Source organism: Brienomyrus brachyistius, chromosome 12, assembly GCF_023856365.1.
Source record: "Brienomyrus brachyistius isolate T26 chromosome 12, BBRACH_0.4, whole genome shotgun sequence".
NCBI lineage: Eukaryota > Metazoa > Chordata > Actinopteri > Osteoglossiformes > Mormyridae > Brienomyrus > Brienomyrus brachyistius.
Window position 1 is genome coordinate 6,672,275 of NC_064544.1, and position 27,726 is coordinate 6,700,000.

Sequence of the window (27,726 nt, forward strand, 5' to 3'; positions counted from 1 at the left end):
GGAACAGAGGACGGCGGGACAAAGACAGGAGGGACAAAGGCAGGGGCACAGGGCGAGAAGGAGGGGGTACCAAGGGGAGCCCGAGGGAGCCTAAGCGGGCGACGGGAGGCAGCCGGAGGGGCCGCAGGCGGCCAGGAGGCCGGAGCAGGAGGGGACCGTGGAGGGGCCGAGGAGACAGGGCGAGGGACTCGTGGAGGGGCCAGGGAGGGAGCAGGAGGGAGCACCGGGGAAGGGGACGAGGGAGCTGGAGGGGCCCTGGGCGAAGGCCCGGAGGAGGGGGGAGCCGCAGCAGGCGGCGACGTCCGGCGGAGGGCCGGAGGTAGGGGCCCCGCAGGCAACCGAGGAGCCGCCGACGGGGAGTCCGCAGGCGACCGACCAGGCTCTGGAGAGGGGAGCGAGGCGGGGCGACGAGGCACTGGAGAGGGACCCGCAGGCGACAGCCGACCCGGAAGGCCAGGACCCGCAGGCGCCAGCCGAGCCAGAGCGCAGGCGAGGGAGGGCGAGCCAGGGGGCAGGGCGGGAGGGACCCCAGTCTTACGTCTGTGTCCCCTCCCCTTGCGGGACACAGACATAACGACCCTCGCTCGGGGTCGAGGTCGCTGGGGCGAGGGTAAAGTCACAAGTTCTGTCCCCGAGGGGTCCCATTCCAGCTCCTCCACCTCCGAAGAGGGAGGAGCCAAGATGGAGTCATCCGGGACCACCTCGGGGACTAGGTTTAAAGGGACTGGAGCTGCTGCAGGCGGAGGGGGCGCCTCTGGGGCTGCTGCAGGCGGAGGGGGCGCCTCTGGGGCTGCTGCAGGCGGAGGGGGCGCCTCTGGGGCTGCTGCAGGCGGAGGGGGCGCCTCTGGGGCTGCTGCAGGCGGAGGGGGCGCCTCTGGGGCTGCTGCAGGCGGAGGGGGCGCCTCTGGGGCTGCTGCAGGCGGAGGGGGCGCCTCTGGGGCTGCTGCAGGCGGAGGGGGCGCCTCTGGGGCTGCTGCAGGCGGAGGGGGCGCCTCTGGGGCTGCTGCAGGCGGAGGGGGCGCCTCTGGGGCTGCTGCAGGCGTCTGCAGAGGGGGCGCCTCTGCAGAAACAGGAGCACGGTCAGGAACAGGAGCTGGCTGCAGTGGGGGTGCCTGCCCGGGAGCTGCAGCAGGTGGCTGCAGTGAGGGCGCCTGCCCGGGAGCTGCAGCAGGCGGCTGCAGAGGGGGCGCCTCTGCAGGAACAGGAACACGGTCAGGAACAGGAGCTGGCTGCAGTGGGGGCGCCTGCCCGGGAGCTGCAGCAGGTGGCTGCAGTGGGGGCGCCTGCCCGGGAGCTGCAGCAGGCGGCTGCAGAGGGGGCGCCTCTGCAGGAACAGGAGCGCGGTCAGGAACTGGAGTGCGGTCAGGAACAGGAGGAGGCTGCAGTGGGGGTGCCGGCCCGGGAGCTGCAGCAGGCGGCTGCAGTGGAGGCGCCTGCCCGGGAGCTGCAGCAGGCGGCTGCAGAGGGGGCGCCTGCCCTGGAGCTGCAGCAGGCGGCTGCAGAGGGGGCGCCTGCCCGGGAGCTGCAGCAGGCGGCTGCAGAGGGGGCGCCTGCCCGGGAGCTGCAGCAGGCGGCTGCAGAGGGGGCGCCTCTGCAGGAACTGCAGGTTGCTGCAGTGGCGGCTGCGCTGGCTGCGCAGGCGGCTGCGCAGGCGGCAGCGCAGATGGCAGGAACACCCCAGACGTGTGCGCGGGAACTGCAGGCAGACAGGAAGACTCAGGCGAGGGCACAGAAGCTGCAGATGACGGGAACGCCCCAGACGTGGGCGCGGGAACTGCAGGCAGACAGGACGACTCGACAGCGGGAGCCCTAAGCACAGGCGGGTGCTTAACCGCTGGAGTCGGACGGCCCGTCGGTCGCGCAGGCAGCGGAGGTGGCTGTCCCAGCGCATGAACCGCGGGTACTGGCGACAGCCCCAGCACGGTAGCCGCAGGATCTAGCGGCGGCACCTGTGCAGGTGTCGCGGGCTGAGGAAGCTGCGCCGTCTGCACGGGCAGTAGCGAGGACTGCTCCGGCTGCGCAGGTTGCAGGGGGGCGGGCGCCGCGAGCCGCGCAGGCGGCGGTCGCCTGGAATGCAGAGAGCGTGCCAACTGCTCTCTGCATTCTAACAGAGGCGAGGAGAGCTCCTCAGGGGCTTTTGCCTCTACAGGCGGGACTGGTAAGTCCGCTGAAGGAGAGACGATCCCTGCCTCCCTTGGGAAGCGGGGCACACGCGGGACTGAGTCTCTGACCGCTCGAATCCCTCCCCAATGCTGTAGTCTCTCGGGCCGGTAATTATACCGCTCGAGGGGCGGTGGCTGATCCGGGGACAAGGGCTTGAGGTCCGGGAATTGGACTTGCCTCTCCTCCTCGTCGTCGCTGCAATCCCAGAACCTGGCCAGAGAACAAGCTCCGAAACGGAGCGGTTCGTCCTCGGGGCTCTGGAGTAGCTCCTCCTTCTCGCTCTCGAAAGGGGTCCACGTGTGGGAGAGCGAGCAGGAACCCAGACTGATGAACTCCTCAGGGGTCCTCTTTCTCCCCTGCTTCCTCTTCTTTTTTCGGTTCGTCATTCTGTCACGCTCCGGTTCGGACGAACAGGCGATCGTGCGGGCGGTTGGCCAAAAATCAGGCAGACGCGGCAGGATCGGGGAGATCGGGGGTTTATTAAGGGAAAGGAACACTGGGAACATGGAAACTACGGGAGACCAACTAACGCACAAGAGTCAAGCAATGACGAACGAGGGTAACAGGCAAGACCAGGATATAAATAGGACATGACTAACTCAAAATAATCGGACACAGCAGGAGACAATTAGGGAATCACACATGGGTAATCAGGGGGCGTGGCACACACGAGGAGCGGACGAGCCGGGCATCACAGTGATTTTGTTTTAAAAATAGTTATTGGTTTATTTTAAAGCAAAAAAATAGCTCAAAATAAAATTGTCAGAAAGTCATATAGGAGTGATTTAAACAGCAAGGATGAAAATGATTATGATTGTCTCAGATAGGGGCGGGCAGTATGACCCATAATTACTATCCCGGTGTTTTACACTTTGTGGCCGGTGATAGTATTATATCACGTTTTTTTCCCCCAAGTTTTAGGAAATTTTAAACCCGCTGTACTATAATGTCGAAGGTAAGGAAAAGCCTGATCCAGCCCTATAATATACTGCAGTCATTTTTCAAATTCAGTACAAAATACCCGCCTCGCGTTGTGATGTCATCGGGCACCGGTACCAGTGGAAAACCAACACCTTGAAGCACCGTACTCTACAGAAACTTTCTCAAAGTACCAAAAGTACGGTAGCTGGCGCAGTGGGAAAATGGCGTGTGTGTGGAGTGCTGGTCTTCCTGGAGATTGCTGGGTTGTAGAGCGGAGTCCTGGGTAATGAGGAGCACTTTTGGGTGTCCTCACACCAAAAAAACAGGGTGAGTGAGAGCCATTTGCGGTGCATTGTGGGCTGCTGCCGGGTGTGAGTGTCAGTAGGTTCGGGCTACTCACGGACAGATGAATAATTCAGTCTGGGCCCAGCAGGGCTGCCTCTCCCGCTGCCTGCCGGATCTCCGTCACGCCTTGAGCGTGCGGCTCTGTCCACTCCGGCCAGACCTCCTCGGGGCCTTGGTGGAGGAGCACTCCTCTGTGTTTTATCGAATGGAAAAAAACAACATCAAAAGGGTCTTCATTAAATATTGACAAAGATGTGAAAGTCAGAAGTTGAACTGCAGTCCAGAGAGCTGCTACTTTTTATGGTTGATGTCTGATTAAAGTGTCTGATTAATTCAAACAAACAAACAAATGACACACAAGACTGTGTGTGAAGGTCATTACCGTAATGTTCATTCAGGAGAGAGATGTTTGAGACGGTTGTGGTACATTTCACTAAACAGGTATAGATGCAATTGGAAATATTCAACCCTCCAAAAAATTTTAAGGGTTTACCTTTGAAACTTTTCTTAAAACAGCTAGTTTTTGCATTGAGTGATACAGAAAATCAACAAATAACATGTGTCATGTAAGATTCCTGAGTAACAGGATATTTTGTTAATATAAACATGTCATAATTATTCAGCCCCTATACAGTACCAATCAAAAGTCTGGATGCACCAAGTTACCTACAAAGGAGAGTGATAGGGTCATGTCACATGACCTGGCCACCTGACCCAAACCCAGCGGAAATGGAGCTTGACCAGAGAGTGAAGGAAAGGCGGACAGTGGCTGTTCAGCAGACAGCCATGGAAAAATTGAGACCACAGCACAAATTTTTTATGTCTCTCATTTCTCAATTGAAAGTCATCCTTCGGTTAATGAGAAACCATTGCATAAGTTAATGGTCGTCTCTGGCATCAGAAAACTGCTTCTGTCCTCCTATCTGGATGGTTTTTGGTTATTCACAGTGTACTGCTGTGTTAGAAATTTTGAACCTGGAATCAAACTGCTGTTCAGTGTAGCCTTCTGCCAGCAGAACCACGATTAAACCAGGATTTAAAAATGCAGATTTGTTTAAAAATATAGAGGGATCTCTTCAATTTTTCCTTGGCTGTATATGTGGAACCTCCTTCGGGACTCCTGGAAAAGCATCCCAGGAGGTCCCCTCATGAATCTGGCATAGATGAGACGGTAAGGTCAGCCAGTCCCTGGATCAGTTGAGCTTAAGGGTCTTGGTCAAGGGCCCAATGGTGGGATCAGTCTGCCGACCAAAGGTTTTGAACCAGCAACCTTCTGAATCCCAACCCACAGAGCTGAAAACCCTACCTGTGAATGTGGTAAACTACAATCACGGTTAAGAGCATTCACAAAAGCTAGAGAAGAAATTATTTCATTGCACCTGAAGGGCATTGGGTGTAAGAAGCCAAGAGACAGCATTTGGGAGCGTCCTAAGGAAGTTTGGAAGTTTTGGCGCAGCTACAAACCCACTTGCTAGTGGGAGGAATCGCAAAATTTAATGAAGCAACTTAATCAGGACAACTTGGAGACACAGTCCACTCTTGACCACAAAGTTCATCAAATGTCGACTAGAATATGGCAGGAGGAATTTGTGTAGTCCAGCAGAAGTTTGGGAGATCACTTTATGGACTGATGAAACTAGCTGGCGTCATGGATTCCCGGAAACACCAGGCCTTCCTAAAGAGGAACATGCTCCCTTCTGTTGGGAGTTTGAACCTTGTTGATGATTGGACTCTCCAGCACGACAGTGATCCCAAGCACACCTCCAAGCCAACCTAGATCCTGGAATGGCCCTCTCAGTTTGTAAGTAAAGAACACATCAAACATCAATGAACCAGAGGCTTAGTAGGTGAAGACCAGGCAAAAGATTCCAAATGGAAGGATCATGAAGCTTGGCAGCACTTACAGAAAATACGTATTAGCAGTTACAAAGGCTAAAGGATGCTCCACAAAGGGCTAAAACTGGGGACCGAATAACCGTGCGTATGCACATCTGTGAAACAAATGACATCAGTTTATCTGTGGGACACTCCCAGCCTGTCGCTTTGTGTGTGCGTGGCTGTGCGCCCCCAGAGCTGCGATGCAGTGGGACACTCCCAGCCTGTCCCTCTGTGTGTGCGTGGCTGTGCGCCCCCAGAGCTGCGATGCAGTGGGACACTCCCAGCCTGTCGCTCTGTGTGTGCGTGGCTGTGCGCCCCCAGAGCTGCGATGCAGTGGGACACTCTCAGCCTGTCGCTTTGTGTGTGCGTGGCTGTGCGCCCCCAGAGCTGCGATGCAGTGGGACACTCCCAGCCTCTCGCTCTGTGTGTGCGTGGCTATGCGCCCCCAGAGCTGCGATGCAGTGGGACACTCCCAGCCTGTCGCTCTGTGTGTGCGTGGCTGTGCGCCCCCAGAGCTGCGATGCAGTGGGACACTCCCAGCCTCTCGCTCTGTGTGTGCGTGGCTGTGCGCCCCCAGAGCTGCGATGCAGTGGGACACTCTCAGCCTGTCGCTTTGTGTGTGCGTGGCTGTGCGCCCCCAGAGCTGCGATGCAGTGGGACACTCCCAGCCTGTCCCTCTGTGTGTGCGTGGCTGTGCGCCCCCAGAGCTGCGATGCAGTGGGACACTCCCAGCCTCTCGCTCTGTGTGTGCGTGGCTGTGCGCCCCCAGAGCTGCGATGCAGTGGGACACTCTCAGCCTGTCTCTTTGTGTGTGCGTGGCTGTGCGCCCCCAGAGCTGCGATGCAGTGGGACACTCCCAGCCTGTCGCTCTGTGTGTGCGTGGCTGTGCGTCCCCAGAGCTGCGATGCAGTGGGACACTCCCAGCCTCTCGCTCTGTGTGTGCGTGGCTGTGCGCCCCCAGAGCTGCGATGCAGTGGGACACTCCCAGCCTCTCGCTCTGTGTGTGCGTGGCTGTGCGCCCCCAGAGCTGCGATGCAGTGGGACACTCCCAGCCTCTCGCTCTGTGTGTGCGTGGCTGTGCGCCCCCAGAGCTGCGATGCAGTGGGACACTCCCAGCCTCTCGCTCTGTGTGTGTGTGGCTGTGCGCCCCCAGAGCTGCGATGCAGTGGGACACTCCCAGCCTCTCGCTCTGTGTGTGCGTGGCTGTGCGCCCCCAGAGCTGCGATGCAGTGGGACACTCCCAGCCTCTCGCTCTGTGTGTGCGTGGCTGTGCGCCCCCAGAGCTGCGATGCAGTGGGACACTCCCAGCCTGTCGCTCTGTGTGTGCGTGGCTGTGCGCCCCCAGAGCTGCGATGCAGTGGGACACTCCCAGCCTCTCGCTCTGTGTGTGCGTGGCTGTGCGCCCCCAGAGCTGCGATGCAGTGGGACACTCCCAGCCTGTCTCTCTGTGTGTGCGTGGCTGTGCGCCCCCAGAGCAGCGATGCAGTGGGACACTCCCAGCCTCTCGCTCTTTGTGTGCCTGGAGCTCTCATCATGCCAGCCTGGTGGCAACTCCTCCTTTACCAGCAGAGACAGTTTTTAAGCTAGAGAACAGCGGCCCGTAAATCTGCTGTAATGCGAACCCCCTCCCCCCCAGCCACCCAAAGTGTCCGCTAAGTGCTTAAAGGGCTTCCAGCTGCCTCGCCATCCTGCCGGATTACGTGAGACGCCCTGTGACTGAGAGGCAGGCCAGGCGCTTATGAAATCATAAATAAAACCTATTAAATTTATCTCATACTAATTAGTGTTAAGAGCACTGACAATTTTATTCATCAACTTTAGACACAATTAGTAATTACAGCCGTGAGAGAAGCTGGCAATAAGCTGGACGTGTTTGGCGTGTCAGGGCCGCAAAGCCATGACACACGTGGGGCGATTAGCGGCCTGCTGGGATGCTGAGTGATTGTGCCACTGCAGCCCTAATTGCCCTGAAATGTGGGCTAATGGTAGCGTGGTGCTCGCAGTGTTAGCGGGGTGACAGTGGCGACGGAGCGGCCCAGCCGAGCAGGCAGGGGCTCACTGGCTGCCCTGGGACTCGAAGCCCGCTTCTGGGGGCTAAATGAGGCGTGGCACAGACCTCTGTGTCTCCCTCCACTGGTTGACTGCAGGGAACCACTCTCTGTGCTAATTACACTTCATTCTGGGAGCCAAGCAGGTTCTGCTCTAGGGGTTCGGGGCCGTGTGATGGGTGGAGGTCTGCTGTAGCGGTTTGGGGCCTTGCGGTGGGTGGAGCTCTGCTGTAGCGGTTTGTCGCCTTGTGGTGGGTGGAGCTCTGCTGTAGCGGTTTGAGGCCTTGCGGTGGGTGGAGCTCTGCTGTAGCGGTTTGAGGCCTTGCGGTGGGTGGAGCTCTGCTGTAGCGGTTTGAGGCCTTGCGGTGGGTGGAGCTCTGCTGTAGTGGTTTGGGGCCTTGCGGTGGGTGGAGCTCTGCTGTAGCGGTTTGGGGCCTTGCGGTGGGTGGAGCTCTGCTGTAGCGGTTTGGGGCCTTGCGGTGGGTGGAGCTCTGCTGTAGCGGTTTGGCACCTTGCGGGGGGTGGAGTTCTGCTGTAGCGGTTTGGGGCCTTGCGGTGGGTGGAGCTCTGCTGTAGCGGTTTGCGGCCTTGCGGTGGGTGGAGCGCTGCTGTAGTGGTTTGGCGCCTTGCGGTGGGTGGAGCTCTGCTGTAGCGGTTTGGCGCCTTGCGGTGGGTGGAGCTCTGCTGTAGCGGTTTGGGGCCTTGCGGTGGGTGGAGCTCTGCTGTAGCGGTTTGGGGCCTTACGGTGGGTGGAGTGCTGCTGTAGCGGTTTGGCGCCTTGCGGTGGGTGGAGCTCTGCTGTAGCGGTTTGGGGCCTTGCGGTGGGTGGAGCTCTGGTGTAGCGGTTTGGGGCCTTGCGGTGGATACAAAAGCAGTGGTACCTTTAAACTGTTTTTCATCATATACAGACGCTCCTCTACTTACGAATGTTCAACTTACGAACTAGTTTTGTTTCCTATAACAGAGTATAAATGTTTTAGGGAGATTTAAGCCCGGGCATGCTTGGTGAATTTCATCACCAAGATTACTAAATACCACAGCTGTTTTAAAAAGTAATGCTTATGGAAGTATCTTGTGGCATGTTGTAATCTCCATACTGTATGACATTATCTGACGTGCATTACATGAGATGTTGATGTGAATGTCACCCAGCCCTGGTGTCAGTGTGGGGTGGGGGTGGGGGGGGGGGGGCATTCAGGTGAGAATGTCACTGCACTCTGTACGTATGACGCTTCTCTCTTAGCTGACGTTGAATTTGGAGTCAGAAGAAACTTGAACTTCACATTTTGGAGACTCTGCAACCTATATTTGGAATATTTATTCTCCTGCCTCCTGAAAATATTTTGCTTTGTATCTCTTCCAGGCACTCATCAAACACCACAAATGCTGCTTTAATACTAACTGTACCGTACATAAACACACAGTTCCGTGACAAAAGGTGGCCATACTGCCCCTATGATCTTCGGTGGTACTGCACCTAACGCATGGATTAATGCCACACGTAGCTGCACAAATCACGCCTGCAATGGATGCGTGATACTTATGCGAGTGTCGAGTAAAAACCAGTCCTGAGAATGGAAGATTTAGTTCGCATGTTGATTGAAGAGCAGCTCTGACAGACGGCTCTGGCTTCCTCTCTGACCAACAGGGTCTCGTTTGCAGCAAGGAGCTGCCTGGGGTCGTTTCTCCATGCTGCTGGAAAAGCTGCTTGGTGAGGCCCAGTCGGCCCCCGGGGCCTGGATCGGAGGCTGGGGGGAGCTGGTCCAGAGGCTGGGCCGTGGCCTCCGCCAGCTCCCAGATGCCGACCCTGCCACCCTCACCAGGAAGGTACCTGCTAGGCGCCCTGTGCCTCACTCAGTACAGATGGGTATTTATACTGTGGTACTGGTTGCTGGTTGGTACACGTGGTACTGGTTACTAGTTGCACACTGAGAATATGACATTTCAGCAGTAATCCTGTCACCTTGCCTGACCAGCCTTAAATATCACTGAAATACTAGACACCAGTTTAATTGAGGAACACTTGTGGGGGGGTTACTGCCTGTGATAAATCATTGTTCATATTTGCAAGCAGTAATGACACTGTAGCTCCTTTTGTTCAGCTTAGACTTTGTCAGTCTTCCTTTGTCAGATTCTCTCAGTATTTCTCCCTCAGCCTTTTTTTCTCAGACATCTCTGTTGTTTCCTGTCTTCTCCCTCTGCCAGCGCATGGTGCAGCTCCTGCAGCAGCACGTCCTGCAGCTGACGCATCGGCTGCACCGTGTTGAGGTGGAACGCCGCAGCCTGCGCCTTGAGCTGGCTCAGGCCAAGCGTGATGTAGGGGACAAGCCTGATGTGAGTGAAGGGCGTCTCTCCTTGGTGTCTTGGCTGAGCCCGGATTCGGGCATGCAGCTTGGTTTGGCTGGGGCTGGGAAGTGGCTTGGGGATTAAAAGGGGAGGGGCTGTGCTGTTTCTATGGCTGCACCTTTTACCTGGGGGCTTGTTGTGAGTGTATTTCAGTATGTCTGACACTATCTGCCCACCCACCTAGGTGGATGTCCCCAGGCGGGGGTTCGAGAGTGTCTGCCATGAGCTGCAGGAGGCGCTGCTGAGGGAGCGGCAGGCCCAGGAACTCCTCCTGGAGCAGGCGGAGCAACTCCGCAAGCTGGGCCTCCAGCTGGAGGTGCACTGTGGGGAGGATGCTGAGAAGGAGCACACACTGACGGAGGCAGTCCAGGTAGGTGGAGGCAGTCAAGATGGGTGGAGGCAGTCCAGATGTGTAGGTGTGAGGATGGAGGCAGGTGGAGGCAGTCCAGATGGGTGGAGGCAGTCCAGATGTGTAGGTGTGAGGACGGAGGCAGGTGGAGGCAGTCCAGATGGGTGGAGGCAGTCGAGATGGTGCAGGTGGGCAGACAGAGCCAGCCCAGGTGAATTGGGAGAGGGCAGCAGGCCGAGGCTGTCAAAGTGGGTTGGCTGGTGAAGGAGGCAGGTGGAGCGCAGTCTAGATGGGTGGTGGTGGGCAGAGCAGGCCGTGGTGGGCAGTTTGGGTGGGTGGAGCAGACGGTGGTGGGCAGTCTGGACGAGATAAGTGGGAGGTGGTGAGCAGTCTAGATGGGAGGAGCAGGAGGAGGTGGTCAGTCTGGTCTGGTGGGCAGTCTTGGTGGGTGGAGTTGGGTGGAGTGGGCGGGCCATCAGTGCTTAGCAGAATTCCTGCAGATGTCCACCCCCTCTCACCCCTGCTATCAACAGCTGCTTGCTGGTTCTTGCATCACCTGTCAGCATTTGTGAGACAACACAGACTCCTCACTCCGCCACTCATCAAAGGACGTGTCTTTTCGGTGTTAATTTATGTCTTTATGTGTGAAATGAGTGCTGCGCAAACGTGTGTTTCCAGGCCTGGTGATTATCCACTGTGGCGGTGATTCAGTCTAAAGCTGAGCTGAGCAGAGCTTTTCTGCAGGATGTAATTCAGTAAAGTCTCTGTTAAATGTGTGTAAAAACACATCAGGCATTCTCTTTGAAATGTCCAGTGGAAAGTTTGCTCGTGTAACTGCTTCTGTCATCGGGGTGTCCGTAGCGGGATTAATGTCCGTCCTGGCATTGACCAGTTTATGAGTAGCCCATGAACGTGTTTGATTCAGCCCCGTCACGCCTGGATTAGGGGGACCCCTGCTTTGATTCCCTCAGCGTGATGCGGGGGTGGGGGCGGCTTTCTGCAAGGATCCCCCTAATGAGCCGATGAAAGGGACTCGCTGATACCGGCCTCTTAAGAACAAAGTTTTCATAAAAGTCAAATCCGTGGGATTAGGGCCTTTTTCGGTGCTGTGGAGGCTTTTTGAGGACGTTATCTGCGTTCCTGAAAGCATATTCACATGGTAAATCGCTCTGAGCTCTGTGCGAATCCCGTTTCCAGGCGGGGATCTGAGCAGATTTAGGGCCTGAACAGTATCCTGTTTCACGGCTGCTGCATAATGATGCCGATTCAGGTTCTGCCCACTTCGTTCACTTAATTTGTGAATAAGTTGGTCCAGCCTGGGTCCTGGGGCTTATGAGGCCCAGGTGGGCAGGCCTGGAGGGCAGGTCTGGTGGGGGGGGGGGGTTCACCACCCTCTGACACTGCCTTTCCGTGACCTGAATCTCCTCAGGAGGGAGCAATCTGTCTACCAAAAGTATGAAGTGATATCTGTGTATGGCAGCTTGTGATTCTGGCCATAATTGTGATTTTTCTAATGGTGCGATTGAGCTGTTGCGATATGATACGATATATGATATGATGCAGCTTTGTCAGTCATAGCCTGAAATTTTCATTGCATCCCTGGGTGGATCATTTATGACAAAGACATAAGCACATATGTAAAAACGTACAAGTGACAAGCCCAGGGCGCACTCAAATACAAATTCCCATAACATGCACCCCAGTGTACTGGATGTTAACGTAACTGATTCCACAATAGGATAGATTGGAATGGTTTGATGACAGGAAGCGATCGGCCTTGGTGGCAGTATGTTGACGGTGCCTTTTTTTATTTTTTAGTTCACCCAGAAATTTCTGCAGATCGCTGTCTGCATATGAAAGGCACCAGGTAACAGAAACACAGGACAGAGAGTAAAAATATCACAGCACAAGAAGAAGCAGGTTTATTTGCTGGCTAGAGACAGCGCCCATGGGGCACGGGAGCGTTAATTATTCTGCTGCGTTGATTCCCCAAGGAGCCGTGACCGTCCCGTGTGGCACTGATAAGCCCGCCATTAGTCTAAGAGAGGGCTGCAAGAAACCCGGGCCCCTGTGCCGGATTAAGGGCCGTCTCCAAAGGGCCCATTTTCCAGATAAGCGCTCCTGAAAGGGCCGTTCTCAGCCTCGCAATCTCCGGTCTCTGCTTTTCCTTTAATTTCATCGGGGGCTTAATTAGTATACAAATAAAACTGCCCTTATCATCTTAGCTCCTAATTGGCCCGTCTTTACTTACGGCCGAAATGTGTGAAGCAGCCTGTAATTAGAGTGACCGTGTTCACCTTTCCCTATCGCGTGCACCGGCGCCCCCCACAGGAGTCCTGCAATCACCACGGCACCGGAGGCCTCCCCGGGAGAAGCCAGCCTCTGCGGCTCCCGCCTCCCAATGCATTGTGGGATATCCACTCGCTTCCACACTAAATGTTTATCGATCATCACCCCACGCCAACAGCTTAATATCAGGTGACGGTCTGCAGAGCTCTGCTCGTAATTAGACTTCACCGTCAGGGGGGCGGGGAGGGGAGGACAATTAGGAGGCGAGTTATTAAAGTTGATTTGTACTATTCTCTGAAGGGCTCCTCCATGTGAAGCCATCACACCCTTACCAGTGCCAGGCTTTGGAAATTATTGCCGGGCCTGAAGCCTGTCCTCGGAGCTCTGAGCCCAGTGCTGTGTGCTACAGCAATTACCCAGGGCTCAATTAGAGCCCTTTACTGACAGTGCCGGTGCTCTGCCTGCTCAGGACATGTAAACGGTGCCAGACGGAGCTCTCCCTGCTCGGGACGGGAAGGCGGCGCTCTCCCTGCTCGGGACGGGAAGACGGCGCTCTCCCTGCGCGGGACGGGAAGACGGCGCTCTCCCTGCTCGGGACGGGAAGGCGGCGCTCTCCCTGCTCGGGACGGGAAGGCGGCGCTCTCCCTGCTCGGGACGGGAAGGCGGCGCTCTCCCTGCTCGGGACGGGAAGGCGGCGCTCTCCCTGCTCGGGACGGGAAGGCGGCGCTCTCCCTGCTCGGGACGGGAAGGCGGCGCTCTCCCTGCTCGGGACGGGAAGGCGGCGCTCTCCCTGCTCGGGACGGGAAGGCGGCGCTCTCCCTGCGCGGGACGGGAAGGCGGCGCTCTCCCTGCTCGGGACGGGAAGGCGGCGCTCTCCCTGCTCGGGACGGGAAGGCGGCGCTCTCCCTGCTCGGGACGGGAAGGCGGCGCTCTCCCTGCTCGGGACGGGAAGACGGCGCTCTCCCTGCTCGGGACGGGAAGACGGCGCTCTCCCTGCGCGGGACGGGAAGACGGCGCTCTCCCTGCTCGGGACGGGAAGGCGGCGCTCTCCCTGCTCGGGACGGGAAGGCGGCGCTCTCCCTGCTCGGGACGGGAAGGCGGCGCTCTCCCTGCTCGGGACGGGAAGGCGGCGCTCTCCCTGCTCGGGACGGGAAGGCGGCGCTCTCCCTGCTCGGGACGGGAAGGCGGCGCTCTCCCTGCGCGGGACGGGAAGGCGGCGCTCTCCCTGCGCGGGACGGGAAGACGGCGCTCTCCCTGCTCGGGACGGGAAGGCGGCGCTCTCCCTGCTCGGGACGGGAAGGCGGCGCTCTCCCTGCGCGGGACGGGAAGGCGGCGCTCTCCCTGCTCGGGACGGGAAGGCGGCGCTCTCCCTGCTCGGGACGGGAAGGCGGCGCTCTCCCTGCTCGGGACGGGAAGGCGGCGCTCTCCCTGCTCGGGACGGGAAGGCGGCGCTCTCCCTGCGCGGGACGGGAAGGCGGCGCTCTCCCTGCGCGGGACGGGAAGGCGGCGCTCTCCCTGCGCGGGACGGGAAGGCGGCGCTCTCCCTGCTCGGGACGGGAAGGCGGCGCTCTCCCTGCTCGGGACGGGAAGGCGGCGGCAGACGATGCTCTCCCTGTTTGGGACACGCAGATGGTGATAGACAGTGCTCCGCCTGCTTGGGAAACGCAGACAGGTCTTTGCCTGCTCGGGACATGCAGAGAACACTCGACATGCTCTGGACATACAGATTTGTATGTTTTATAGGGATTTAGTGTAGTGATCAGCAGAGCATCTGCTCTGTAAGCATCATGGCTCTGAGTGACCCTGCCACACTGTTAGCAATGTTAGCGCAGCCTCATAGTTAGCTACTGAGCAGAGACCCTGGGCATTTATAAAGGATCCTCAAAGGTCAGAGTTCCCGCCCTCCTGCTCGGAGAGGCCCCTCCCCGTAGGTCAGAGCTCCCACCCTCCAGCTCGGAGAGGCCCCTTCCCGTAGGTCAGAGCTCCCACCCTCCAGCTCAGAGAGGCCCCTCCCCAAAGGTCAGAGCTCCCGCCCTCCTGCTCGGAGAGGCCCCTCCCCAAAGGTCAGAGCTCCCGCCCTCCTGTTCGGAGAGGCCCCGCCCCAAAGATCAGAGCTCCCGCCCTCCTGCTCGGAGAGGCCCCGCCCCAAAGGTCAGAGCTCCCGCCCTCCTGCTCAGAGAGGCCCCTCCCCAAAGATCAGAGCTCCCGCCCTCCTGCTTGGAGAGGCCCCGCCCCAAAGGTCAGAGCTCCCGCCCTCCTGCTTGGAGAGGCCCCGCCCCAAAGGTCAGAGCTCCCGCCCTCCTGCTCGGAGAGGCCCCTCCCCAAAAGTCAGAGCTCCCACCCTCCTGCTCAGAGAGGCCCCGCCTCGAAGGTCAGAGCTCCTGCCCTCCTGCTCGGAGAGGCCTTTCCCTGAGGGTCAGAGCTCCCGCCCTCCTGCTCGGAGAGGCCTTTCCCTGAGGGTCAGAGCTCCCGCCCTCCTGCTCGGAGAGGCCTTTCCCTGAGGGTCAGAGCTCCCACCCTCCTGCTCAGAGAGGCCCCGCCTCGAAGGTCAGAGCTCCTGCCCTCCTGCTCGGAGAGGCCTTTCCCTGAGGGTCAGAGCTCCTGCTCTCCTGTATTTGTCTATCTGCATGTTCCCTGCGATGGCCTGGTGTCCCATCCAGGGAGCATTCCTGACTTGCGGCATGAGCTATCTGGACTGGGCTGCAGGTGATCCTGCCCTGGATCTGTTGGTTTCCCCTGTGTTCTAACTTGACTGGACCTGAGTGCCAAACATGATCTTCTGTTAACCTGCTCGTTTTAAATTTAGACCAGTCAGGCTTTTAATGTTTTGTGCCACATGAATTGTACTATGCAGTTACTATGCAATAAATGTGCTAAAATATGTCCTGTCTGCTCCTTATCTGTAAAGTTCTCACCATTTCAGTTACCTCACAATCTGGATTTGCCAGAATGTCCATGTAACCTCCTTCCTTAGACATTTTACAAATTCCTGACATCAAGTGATGAATACATTCAGACAATAACACCATTCTCTCCATTTTCATAAAGCTTTTTTCATAAGCCATAAGTATCACATAAGTCATTACATTCAGCGTCCTCCACCGCTGTCTTCATCTCATCCGCTGTCGCCTCCACCAATGCCCTGATATCCTCCTCCACTGCTTCAGCCTCTACCACTGCTGTCTTCATGTCGCGCATCATCTCTTGCACTGCCTTTTCCACCTAAAATGTTCTCCAAAATTGCCTGGATCTTAATATTCGTCTGTTTTATTGCCTTTTTTGGCTTGTGTATGTCATTCACCACTGCCTCAGTCTCAGTCCCCAATTGCTTGGATCTTAATATTCGTCTGTTTTATTGCCTTTTGTCTTGTGTATGTCATTCACCACTGCCCCAGTCTCAGTCCCCAGCTCCTTCACCTTTGCCATTTGATCCTCATATCCACCTCCATCTCCACTGCTGCTTTATTCACTTTTGTCTCCTCCGCCAGTGTCATGTGTCCATCCTTTTCATCCACTGCCACAGCATAGTACTCATCTGTTTCCTTTACTTGACTTTTTGGTTTTTCATATTGTTTTCCTTTCATGTTTTTGAAAAAGGAAAACTTCTCTGGCCTGAATTTCTTTGTTTTCTCTTTTGCTTCGTTCTCTTGCCTTTCTGACGCCTTCTCCTGTCTGCTCTGCCATCACTGGGGGCCTAAAACTGTTTCAGAAAGACTCCATTTTTGAGAGTGTGCAATGCCGTGCACATCGCATTTTATGGTATTAGAATACTGACATCACAGTTGTCATGGTAACATTGTATATAAATGTAAATATCCGATTTGAGGAACTCTGTTCTTTCACTACTTCCATAGTGCCATTTGTTATTAAAACATTATTAGTTTGAACAGTAACAGTTTCTACAATGCGATAAAATCTCGTTTTACCTTGGGACATTTTTTCAGTCCCCACAAGGGGAAATTTTTGTTCTAAATATCTGTGATCGCAATGGGGAATTGCAATGGAAAAATAAAAATGCCAAAAGCCTTGTACAGGAAAACCTCGGATTGCGAGCATAATTTGTTCCGGAAATGTGCCTGTAATCTCGTTTATCAAAGCAAATTTTCCCATTAGAAATAATGGAAACTCAGATTATTTGTTCCACAACCAAAAAATATTCATACAAAAATGATTCATACAAAATGTAAAGCAAAAATGCATAAAACAGATTAACCTGGACTTTTGAAAAGAATCGCGGATGGTGTGAGGGAGATGATTATTTTGCAGTACGACTTTCACTATAACTAACAGAATCACTGCTATCTGTTGGCTCACTGGAATCTTTTTCTTTTTGTGCGACTTTAACAAGGAACCTGTCCAATGACGGCTGCTTTTTCCTCCTTTTTGATTTTGTGGAAATGTGGACATTGCAGTGTTCTTAAACAGATTCATCGCTAACACTGCTACGCCCCTTATTTGGGTGGTGCTTTTCTACTAAATTTTGACTATACAAGTGAGGCACGCCAACTGAGACTGAGCATGGTCAACAATTACTCACAATCCCGCACTGAGACAGAGAGAAGAACCTTTGGCTCAGTTGTGATTACATGACGCTTGGCAGACAAAGCGTATACATAATCCTCGTATTACAAGACCTCGCTCGTTTATCAAGTTAAAAATTTTTAAAAAATTTTGCTCATCTTGCAAAACAAGTTACTTAAGTTATCAAGTTACTTGCAATCTGAGATTTTACTGTATTTTGTTTGGTTGCTTAGGGCTGGGAAGGGCTTAAGGTTGTCATTGTTGGGATTAGGGTTTTCCCCATAGGAATGAATGGATGGTCCCCATGAAGATATGAATATGAATGTGTGTGTGTGTGGAACAGTTTAGGGACCATCCTGAAACGACCATCTCCCAGCGTAGCACGTTCTGGCATTAAGCTGTTTTTGTTTATGTTTTTCTGTTAATTCTGGCAGAGCTTAACACACCTGTTCACTCCAGTCTGGTCACTTGCCTGATGAGTGTTTTGGGAATGTCCTCTGTAAATTCCTTATGGCAGATGCTGAGCGGTACCAGTCTTACAGTGATCAGTAGAGATGCTCGGTTGCAGTTTAACTGAAAGCTGATGACCCTCCTCTCCCCCCCAGAGTCTGTCGGACGCCAAGGCGGAGCTGCGAAGGAAAGATCAGGCCCTTCGCCAGCTCAGAAAGAGCGTCTCCCAATTGCAACAGAACAAGCTAGAGCTGGAGCGAGGCGTGCACCATGCAGAGAGGGGCCTGCGGGCGGCGGCCCGGTGAGCTGGCATGTGGGGGTTAGGGGAACGCAGGGCGAGGACACGTGGCATGTGACCCATGCAGAGAGGGGCCTGCGGGCGGCGGCCCGGTGAGCTGGCATGCGGGGGTTAGGGGAACGCAGGGCGAGGACACGTGGCATGTGACCCATGCAGGTTATGCAGCGGTCTGTCGTTTTCAGGTCAGGTGTCCGGTGGACAGCAACATGGTTTCAGGCAGTAAAAACTGCCAAAATGATAGCGCTGCAAGCTCCTGGGAATAGCTTCAGATTCACTCTCCATTAGCTCTTACTGTTCTTATACACTAAAGTGCCACTTCACTGTCTCCAGGATGGTAAAGGTGTCTGTAATTTGGTGGTCAGTGTTGGTGTCTGTGCTGTGGATTTAACAGTGTGTGTATATATGTGTGTCTGTGCGCGCCGAGTGTGGGCGCACTCTGTAGTTTTTGTACGTCTGCATGATGAGAATGTCCTGGCATAATTGTATCACTTCACTCTCAGGACCAAGGAGACCCTGACCAGCTACATGAGGTCTGTTGCAGGCTGTGTGAAAGACGTAAGTGTTCATCTTTTAACACGTTTTAAATGTGGGGGGAAAAGGACCAAAATGCTTTCATGATTATGATTGTTTTTTAATAACTTAATGGTAAAATTGAGATTTCATTCTCAGTCGTTTACGTCTGTTAGTCTCAGGTTTTTCACAGGTTAGAAGTAGCTGTATTTTTTGAATGCAAGTATTTATAAACTGTCAGACAATGCAGTAGAATAATAGCCCAAGTTTGGGTCCAGCATCATAGTTTTCATGTATTATTTTATGGTTCCGTATGCAAAGATAAAAAATGTATATGGAAGTTTTTATTTGTCATTATTTGTTATCAGATTATTCACATTTTTTGAGACGTCTGTGGGTGTAGGAGTCGGCAGGAACCTGCGCCCCCTGTTGGTAGCTCGGTGCCTGTCCATAGGGGCCCTTTCAGTTAGCTTCAGCCTTACTCTCTCTGTACGGATCCCACTGGCCGCCTCGCTGGCGTGCCTCCGACAGCGCCTGTGAATGCAGATCAACCACGTGGGGAGGGGAGCGCGCCCCTGACCTTTTACACGGTTTTCAATTAGAGCAGAAAAGAGGAAGGCGCAGTGATCCCAGGCGTTGCGGGAAGCCTCTGCCCTGAGCACCTGGCCCAGGAAAGCCTCCTGTTCTGCGCGCCAGCTGTCCTGTCACACCGTCAGGTAGCAGCAGCGCCGCGCCCCCATCAGCTCCTCTGAGACAGAAAGTCCTTGATGGTTCGCGAGGAGGAGGGGGGGGGGCGTCTAGATTTTCCAAGAAGGCTAGTCTGAGCCGCCACTCCTCCTCACATTGGCAGTGTCCTCTTAAATTAGCTACTCATTAGAGACCATATCCCACCAAACCACGGCGGAGTGTTGCTTGGAACGCGCCCCACCAAACTATAGCAGAGCTTCGCCCGGACCACGTCCCACCAAACTACAGCAGAGCGCCGCCCGGACCGCTTCCCCCCAAATCACGGCAGAGCGTCGCCCGGACCACGTCCCACCAAACTACAGCAGAGCGCCGCCCGGACCGCTTCCCCCCAAATCACGGCAGAGCGCCGCCCGGACCGCTTCCCCCCAAATCACGGCAGAGTGTCGCCCGGACCACGTCCCACCAAACTACAGCGGAGCGTCGCCCGGACCGCTTCCCCCCAAATCACGGCAGAGCGTCGCCCGGACCACGTCCCCCCAAATCACGGCAGAGCGTCGCCCGGACCACGTCCCACCAAACTACAGCGGAGCGTCGCCTGGACCGCTTCCCCCCAAATCACGGCAGAGTGTCGCCCGGACCACGTCCCACCAAACTACAGCGGAGCGTCGCCCGGACCGCTTCCCCCCAAATCACGGCAGAGCGTCGCCCGGACCACGTCCCACCAAACTACAGCGGAGCGTCGCCCCAGACCATGTTCTGCCAAACTACAGCGGAGCGTGGCCTGGACTGCGTCCTGCGAAACCATGGCAGAGCATTGCCCACAGTGCCGGTTCCTGTCTTAAGCTGGCAGCTGGAGGTCGACTTGAATTTTCACAGCTGCACCTATGGGGGGGCAGGGGGTGTGTGTACAATCCTCCAGCCCGGCAGCCCTGCGGCCCCAGATGTGATTTGGGCCGCGGGCTCAGTGGGTCTCTCGACATTGAGAAAAGCTCTCACCTCTGCCTTCCACTCTGGTGGCCCCCGAGCAGCGGCTCATCTCAGTGACCTTCATGCAAACATAAAAATAAGTATTTAGATATTGTGTTCATGTTTAAAGGTGGACCAGAAATATATCTGTAGTACTGTAGTATTATCTGGTTTCTGTCAAAGAAATGTTTAAAACATTTAAGTTAGTGTATTTTGTGAGTGTTTATTGTCACCCTGAAAATAGCACCACCTCTTGATGCACATCTGTTTGGTGATTGAGCCCCCAGTCAGCTAATGACATCTTTGATGATTTAGCCATAATTATCATGTTACTTCTCCTACCCAAGGCTCTTCCTTTTCCCAGTTAATTAGTAAATTAACGTTCTTGCGGAGTTCCCAGGCTCGTGGTGTTCATGGGCCTGAGCGAGCAACATTTTAGGAACCGTTACGTCTAGTTAATACAGGCTATCTGACGACCTCGTTGTCTATGGAGGACCACTGCAGTGAAACATTTCTAGCCCTGAAGCCGTATCCCCTCACTGCAGCCCACCATGGCTTTAGTGATGGCCGTTTGAATTGAAACGCTGCGTTTAAAGTGTGACAGGCGTCTATTTATTATAACTATCGTGTTATCCATGGCCAGAGGCCTGCAGGGATGCGGGGTCTCAGCGGGGTCTGATCCGCAGGCCTGCTTCCTGTTTTCTGTGGCCTGTTTTCTGCGGCCTGCTTCCTGCTCCCTGTAACCTGCTCTCTGCAGCCAGCTCCCTGTGCCCTGCTTCCTGCAGAGAGCATCCTGCTTCCCACAGCCTTCTCCCTGCTCCGCATGTCCTTCTCCCCGTGGCCTGTTCCCCGCTCCTTGCTCCCCACAGCCTGCTCTCTGCTCCTCATGGCCTGTTTCCCGCTCCCTTTTCCCCACAGCCTGCTCCCTGCTCCCCACAGCCTGCTCTCTGCTCCTCATGGCCTGCTCCCTGCTCTCTGCAGTCCACTTCCCACAGCCTTCTCCCTGCTCCGCATGTCCTTCTCCCCGTGGCCTGTTCCCCGCTCCTTGCTCCCCACAGCCTGCTCTCTGCTCCTCATGGCCTGTTTCCCGCTCCCTTTTCCCCACAGCCTGCTCCCTGCTCCCCACAGCCTGCTCTCTGCTCCTCATGGCCTGCTCCCTGCTCTCTGCAGTCCACTTCCCACAGCCTTCTCCCTGCTCCGCATGTCCTGCTCCCCGTGGCCTGTTCCCCGCTCCTTGCTCCCCACAGCCTGCTCCCTGCTTCCCACAACCTTCTCCCTGCTCCCTGTGGCCTGTTCCCCGCTCCTTGCTCCCCACAGCCTGCTCCTTGCTCCCCACAGCCTGCTCCTTGCTCCCCACAGCCTGCTCCCTTCTCCCCACAGTCTGCTCTCTGCTCCTTATGGCCTGCTCCCTGCTCTCTGCAACCCAATCCCCACAGCCTGCTCCCTGCTCCCCACGACCTGCTCCCTGGGTCTCCTGGCGCTTTTCTTGCTCGCTGAGTACATTGTTCTGCCGTTACTGCCAGCACACTTTTGTATTCCAGCACCACTGGCCTCCCTGGTGGATTTTGTCACAGAAGAAAGAGAATGATCAATATCCTGGTTAAACAAGACTTTCAAAGCTGATGGCGCCTAGATGGGGGCTGGAATTTAATGAATTTTCTTTGATTCTGTGCAAGTTTTTAAACATCAAACAATAAATCAACCAGGGTGCAGTAAAATATTTACATCTATTGACTGAGGTTCAAAAATATAGAAGGCAAAACTCTGGTGGATTGATGTTGATACATTCTGAGCACTCTCATCCACACGAGTCTTTCCTTTTATCTGTCCACATCTCTGGGCTCCGCAGAACATTCTCAGACACGCACCCTCTCCATAAGCGCACCTCCGCCATCTTTAGGGAGCTGTGTTTTCTCCCTAATTGTGCCGTGGCCTCCTGCCTGAAATTTTAGTTTCTGAAGGCAACCACCGTTGAGATGCACACGCAGGCTGTGCTCTTTAGAAGATCTGCCATCCAGCCTTTTTTCAATCCACCAAGAAGGTGTTTTAGTGCACGGCTTGGTGATAATGGTCAAGAACGCCGCTCAGAAAGTCCGTGCGGTGGAGAGGGCTGTCCCGCACGCGACTTGGTGTGTGGTGATGGCCCTCTGTCTGCGCGGTGATGGCCCTCTGTCTGCGCGGTGATGGCCCTCTGTCTGCGCGGTGATGGCCCTCTGTCTGCGCGGTGATGGCCCTCTGTCTGCGCGGTGATGGGCCTCTGTCTGCGCGGTGATGGGCCTCTGTCTGCGCGGTGATGGGCCTCTTTCTGCGTGGTGATGGGCCTCTTTCTGCGCGGTGATGGCCCTCTGTCTGCGCGGTGATGGCCCTCTGTCTGCGCGGTGATGGCCCTCTGTCTGCGCGGTGATGGCCCTCTGTCTGCGCGGTGATGGCCCTCTGTCTGCGCGGTGATGGCCCTCTTTCTGCGCGGTGATGGCCCTCTGTCTGCGCGGTGATGGCCCTCTGTCTGCACCGATTTCCGTGTTCTGACTTGGTACCATGCTTAGGGGGCAGGGCTGATGAATTAGCAAGTCCAGCTCGCTGGCACGTTTGGCTTGGCTCACCGCAGCGGCCGTGACGCCAAACATCTGCCGCGTGATTCATGCTCCTCTCCACCGCTGACATCCCTCGCTCTCCGTGCCTCTTTCCTCATTGCTGTGAAGTTCTCCTCTTTCTTCATAATGCTGGCGTTTCCACTAAACCCTGTCTGCTCCGACGGTACAGTAACTCTTAGTCAGACTCAGACAGATACCACGACACTTTTGTAAATGTTTATATGATGATGTTCCCTGTCACTTATTCCTTGTTGCTCCAGCCTCGTCCTGTTTTGTATCAGAATGGAAACAAGGTGGCGGATGTTTCCGGTATTTGCTGTTCTGATGCTGATTAATGTTTCTATTGCCGTTGTGTGATTATGATACAAAGATAAAACAGCTACAGGATAAAAATTGTGGCATTTTACCACGGTAACCAGTCAATTCATTTTTTTATTCTGGTTATTATGGTTTTTATTCAGCATCTCTATCGTTTGCTTGTTATTTCTAATTTGACAGCAACACACAGCTTAGTTTTTAAAAGGGTGAATTCCGGAAATAACAGATTTGCGTATTTAAATGTGTGTACGCAGTGCCGTGTGTGTACGCAGTGCCGTGTGTTTACGCAGTGCCGTGTGTTTACGCAGTGACACTGGCTTTTTTATCTTTAACTGGCATTACGATGACTGGTACCTTCATCTCAAAAAGGAACAATGAAAATGGTGAAGAGGAGAGGATTTTCCCAGACATGCTATGACATGCGTAGATGCTGGAGGTAATTTGTTAACCATTCTGAACTCCATTAGTTACCCTGCAGATTTGATCTGGAAACGGGTCTAACTGCTGTGCTACCACCTTTTCAGTGAACCCTTACTAGCGGTGTTAATAAATGCAGGTGGCTTTCTGCATGATATGCTGCGCGATGACAACGCTACAGGCTTCCTGGGGGGGGGGGCGTGCACTCCCCTCCCCTCCCATCCTGCCAATAGATGGCGCTGTGATCCTTACAGCTCCTGAAGGTTGCTGTGGTATCGCTCCAGACAGTCTGTCATGCACTGAGGGTTCGCTGCTTGTTTTATCTGTGTGTGAGATGATGTGATCTAGTCGCTTTCGGTAAAACCATGGTAATTGTACTGCATATTAGCGACTCGGTAAACAGCTTTCTGTTAGGTTAGTCTGACCTGATGTCGCTATAGTGAGAGGTGACTTGGTAAAAACCTGCATCTTCTGTGTTATTACTCTGTTTGAATATTTATTACAATATTAAGCAAGTTTTGCACATTTTCTATCACCTGGTTCCCAGCTAACAGGAGAGGGTGTCAGATGTCCTGCTCGGTTAATGGTGTACACAGGGATGGCTGGTTCTGTGGCCTTTTAATGCCAGATGTTAGGCCTCTGAATCGAAGAGGTTAAGTCCCAGGCTAAGCTGTGAAACACGGCTCTGTTGCACTGGGTGGGGGGGGGGGAGTGGGGGGGGTTGGCTTTCTTGGTGCTTTACTACGTCAACGGGGCCGAAAAGTTCACCTGCAGAAAAGGGAAAAAGTCACTCCACTGCAGGGACGTTTTCCGGGATTAAATCTCTTGAATTCAGCTGGTCATTATTTCCTGGTAAATCGCTGCCTTTCTCTGAAATCTCTCTGCGCCTTCACAGCCGCTGCTCAAAATTAGAGGTTTATTTGCAGGAAAAAAAAATCAATTAGTGCTAAATTTATTCATGGGCTGCAGGCGCTGCGATCAATGTGGGTGCGCTCAGCAGCCGCTCAACGGCCTGTCTGCCGGGGAGTCGCCACTCACACCCTGTCCCATTCCTCCAGGTCAAAGCACGAGGTTCCCTGTCACTGACCGCCTCCCCTCTCTGGCTACCCAGAGTGCAACTGGATCCCCCAGAGCCCGACGTCGACGCCTGTCAGGTGGGCCCCACCGTGGGATACTGCCGCTGCCTTGTGCTAGCCGTGGATGCATGTGCAGTTTGACGAGGATGCTGGGATCACTTGACAATATTACACTCACGTTCAGTCACATGACCCTATGGCATCACTGCCTGGATGTCTCTGAGTGATCTAAACCATCTGCTTTTATGCATTTCTGCTCTGTGTGTTTCTGTGTGTGTGCATTTTTACTCTCACTCTTTATGTGTGTCTGTGTCTTTTTTTTTCTACTCTCACTGTGTGTGTGTTTCTGCTCTCACTGTGTGTGTGTTTCTACTCTCACTTTCGTGTGTGTGTTTCTACTCTCACTTTCGTGTGTGTGTTTCTGCTCTCACTGTGTGTGTTTCTGCTCTCACTGTGTGTGTGTTTCTGTTCTCACCCCACGTGTGTGTGTTTCTGCTCTCACTGTGTGTGTGTTTCTGCTCTCACTGTGTGTGTGTTTCTGTTCTCACCCCATGTGTGTTTCTGTTCTCACCCCATGTGTGTGTTTCTCCTCTCACTGTGTGTGTGTTTCTGCTCTCACCCCATGTGTGTGTTTCTGCTCTCACTGTGTGTGTGTTTCTACTCTCACTGTGTGTGTGTTTCTGCTCTCTTCCTCTCCCGTCTTTCCCTCTCCATTCTACACAGCAGCAGTAAAGATGCCAGGCTGCCTAATCAGAGCAGCACAGTAGTATGCTGGGCGTCCTGTAGCCTTAGCTGCTAATCGTGTCCCACTGCCAGCATGCAGGCTGCCCCGTTAATGATGGCTGCCAGGTCAAGGTTAATGTGTCGAGTTGGCTGCCAGCAGACCTCTGGGGGCGCTGGTGGGCTGGGGCTGTGCCATTAGGCTTTGCGTGGGCCCTAATCGCGCCTGTGAGGGCGGGATCCACACGGAGACGCTGGGCGCTGCCATTGACCCCACTTTACAGATTCAGCAAATTTGTGTGCTGACAGGCTGGACACTCCCGGTGTGGTTGGGCCCAGGTGTGTGGTCAGGTCAGGAGCTCTGTGTGTGGGCAGGCTGGTGTGTGTGGTCAGGCTGGTGTGTGTGGTCAGGTCAGGAGCTCTGTGTGTGGTCAGGTCAGGAGCTCTGTGTGTGGTCAGGCTGGTGTGTGTGGTCAGGTCAGGAGCTCTGTGTGTGGGCAGGCTGGTGTGTGTGGTCAGGTCAGGAGCTCTGTGTGTGGGCAGGCTGGTGTGTGTGGTCAGGTCAGGAGCACTGTGTGTGGGCAGGCTGGTGTGTGTGGGCAGGCTGGTGTGTGTGGTCAGGTCAGGAGCTCTGTGTGTGGTCAGGTCAGGAGCTCTGTGTGTGGGCAGGCTGGTGTGTGTGGTCAGGTCAGGAGCTCTGTGTGTGGGCAGGCTGGTGTGTGTGGTCAGGTCAGGAGCTCTGGGTGTGGTCAGGCTGGTGTGTGTGGTCAGGTCAGGAGCTCTGTGTGTGGGCAGGCTGGTGTGTGTGGTCAGGTCAGGAGCTCTGTGTGTGGTCAGGCTGGTGTGTGTGGTCAGGTCAGGAGCTCTGTGTGTGGTCAGGCTGGTGTGTGTGGTCAGGTCAGGAGCTCTGTGTGTGGTCAGGCTGGTGTGTGTGGTCAGGTCAGGAGCTCTGTGTGTGGTCAGGCTGGTGTGTGTGGTCAGGTCAGGAGCTCTGTGTGTGGTCAGGTCAGGAGCTCTGTGTGTGGTCAGGCTGGTGTGTGTGGTCAGGTCAGGAGCTCTGTGTGTGGGCAGGCTGGTGTGTGTGGTCAGGTCAGGAGCTCTGTGTGTGGTCAGGCTGGTGTGTGTGGTCAGGTCAGGAGCTCTGGGTGTGGTCAGGCTGGTGTGTGTGGTCAGGTCAGGAGCTCTGTGTGTGGGCAGGCTGGTGTGTGTGGTCAGGTCAGGAGCTCTGTGTGTGGTCAGGCTGGTGTGTGTGGTCAGGTCAGGAGCTCTGTGTGTGGTCAGGCTGGTGTGTGTGGTCAGGTCAGGAGCTCTGTGTGTGGTCAGGCTGGTGTGTGTGGTCAGGTCAGGAGCTCTGGGTGCAGTTGGGTCGGTGTGTACAGTCAGGTCAGGAGCTCTGGGTGCAGTTGGGTCGGTGTGTGAGGTAAGGTCAGGAGCTCTGGGTGTGGTCAGGCTGGTGTGTGTGGTCAGGTCAGGAGCTCTGGGTGCAGTTGGGTCGGTGTGTACAGTCAGGTCAGGAGCTCTGGGTGCAGTTGGCCCATGCGCGCCTTCTGGCAGCTGCGTATTCCCAGCTTGGGACCACGCCCCACATCACAGTAAGATGTATGCACGCTGCTTTATACTGTCTAAAATATCTGGACTGTGTCTGTGGCTGGATAGAATAGAATAGAATAGAATAGAATAGAATAGAATAAACCTTTATTATCCCACGAATGAGAAATTTAGGTGTTACATGCTATAAAACATGCTTCTTCACTCTTGGAGGTGACTTCTTGCTCTAGCTCCCTTCAACCATTTAATTACCCTCCAGCTGTCATTATTGCGGCCTGCCAGCCTGAAGGCTGTGCTGTACTGTGAGCGCCCAGTGCACGTTTGGTGAGTGATGCAGCCTTTATGCCTGTCAGCATGCTGATGGGTCTAGGAGGGGTCAGGCAGTGAGGTCACCGTGTTTCTCCTGGTCGGGCCGTATCCCTGGCCTTGTGAAGAGGGGACACTAAAGCAGTGGGAGTAAGTGGGGCCTGCGGGGTGGGGGTGGAGCTATAGACTCATTTGAGTTTGCATGCGGCGGCTTCACTGATGGACGTCTGTCCCGCAGAGTCTGGTTTCCAGCTTCGCGGAGCTCTTCCAGATGGCCTGCGCTCGCATGGCGCTGCTGGAAGCCGAGGGCTCCTCCCTGCGAGCGCATGCTGCCGCGCTGAAGGCTGAGTTGCAGGGAGCCTGCCTGCGCAATGGCCAGGGTGTCCAGGTAAGAGCAAGTCGCAGGACTGTCCCCTGTCTGTCTCCTGCCTGTAACAGACTAGTCGCCTCCCTGTCCTCTGCCTGTCCCCTTTCTACCCCCTGCTTGTCCTCTTCTGCAACTCTACTGTGCTGCTCGTGTTTGCTGTTAACTTCTGGGAACTACTGAGAGGCTCCACGATCCACCATTGCTGTAATTAAATGGTCCGTTGGAGTAAATTGACGTGACTCTCTGTCTACATGTCTCTGGTACCAAGCCCTCCGATTGGGACGTGGTGCAGTGCGAAGCCCTTTGATTGTGATTCAGGCCAGTACTGAGCCTTGTGATTGTGACGTGGGGTGGTACTGAGCCCTCTGACTGGGACATGGGGCAGTACCGAGCCCAACGACTGGAATGCGGGGCGGTACTGAACCCTCCGACTGGGACGCAGGGTGGTACCAAATCCTCTGATTTTGACATGGGGCTGCCCTGAGCCCTTTGATTGGGACACAGGGCAGTACTGAGCCCTCTGACTGGGACGTGAGGCAGTACTGAGCCCTTTGATTGGGACACAGGGCAGTACTGAGCCCTCCAACTGGGACGCGGGGCAGTACTGAGCCC

At 55.1% G+C, this 27,726-nt stretch overlaps 1 protein-coding gene across 21 annotated transcripts in view; it reads left to right on the forward strand.

Moving 5' to 3' along the window:
* The window catches only part of LOC125704960 (coiled-coil domain-containing protein 171-like), a 51,272-nt gene extending 24,730 nt beyond the window's left edge, over window positions 1-26,542 (forward strand). The window contains exons 18-25 of one of the 21 annotated variants that reach the window (XM_048971162.1): window positions 9,004-9,182; window positions 9,561-9,689; window positions 9,886-10,071; window positions 17,466-17,611; window positions 18,109-18,163; window positions 24,156-25,370; window positions 25,515-25,580; window positions 26,025-26,542. In XM_048971162.1, coding sequence (XP_048827119.1) covers window positions 9,004-9,182; window positions 9,561-9,689; window positions 9,886-10,071; window positions 17,466-17,611; window positions 18,109-18,163; window positions 24,156-24,314 — 854 coding nt within the window. In that variant the 3' untranslated portion in view covers window positions 24,315-25,370; window positions 25,515-25,580; window positions 26,025-26,542. Of the gene's footprint in view, window positions 1-9,003; window positions 9,183-9,560; window positions 9,690-9,885; window positions 10,072-17,465; window positions 17,612-18,108; window positions 18,164-24,155; window positions 25,455-25,514 lie in introns of all 21 variants that reach the window. The other 20 variants (XM_048971166.1, XM_048971151.1, XM_048971152.1 and 17 more) reach the window with 20 other exon arrangements.
* The last annotated feature ends 1,184 nt before the right edge of the window (window positions 26,543-27,726 follow it).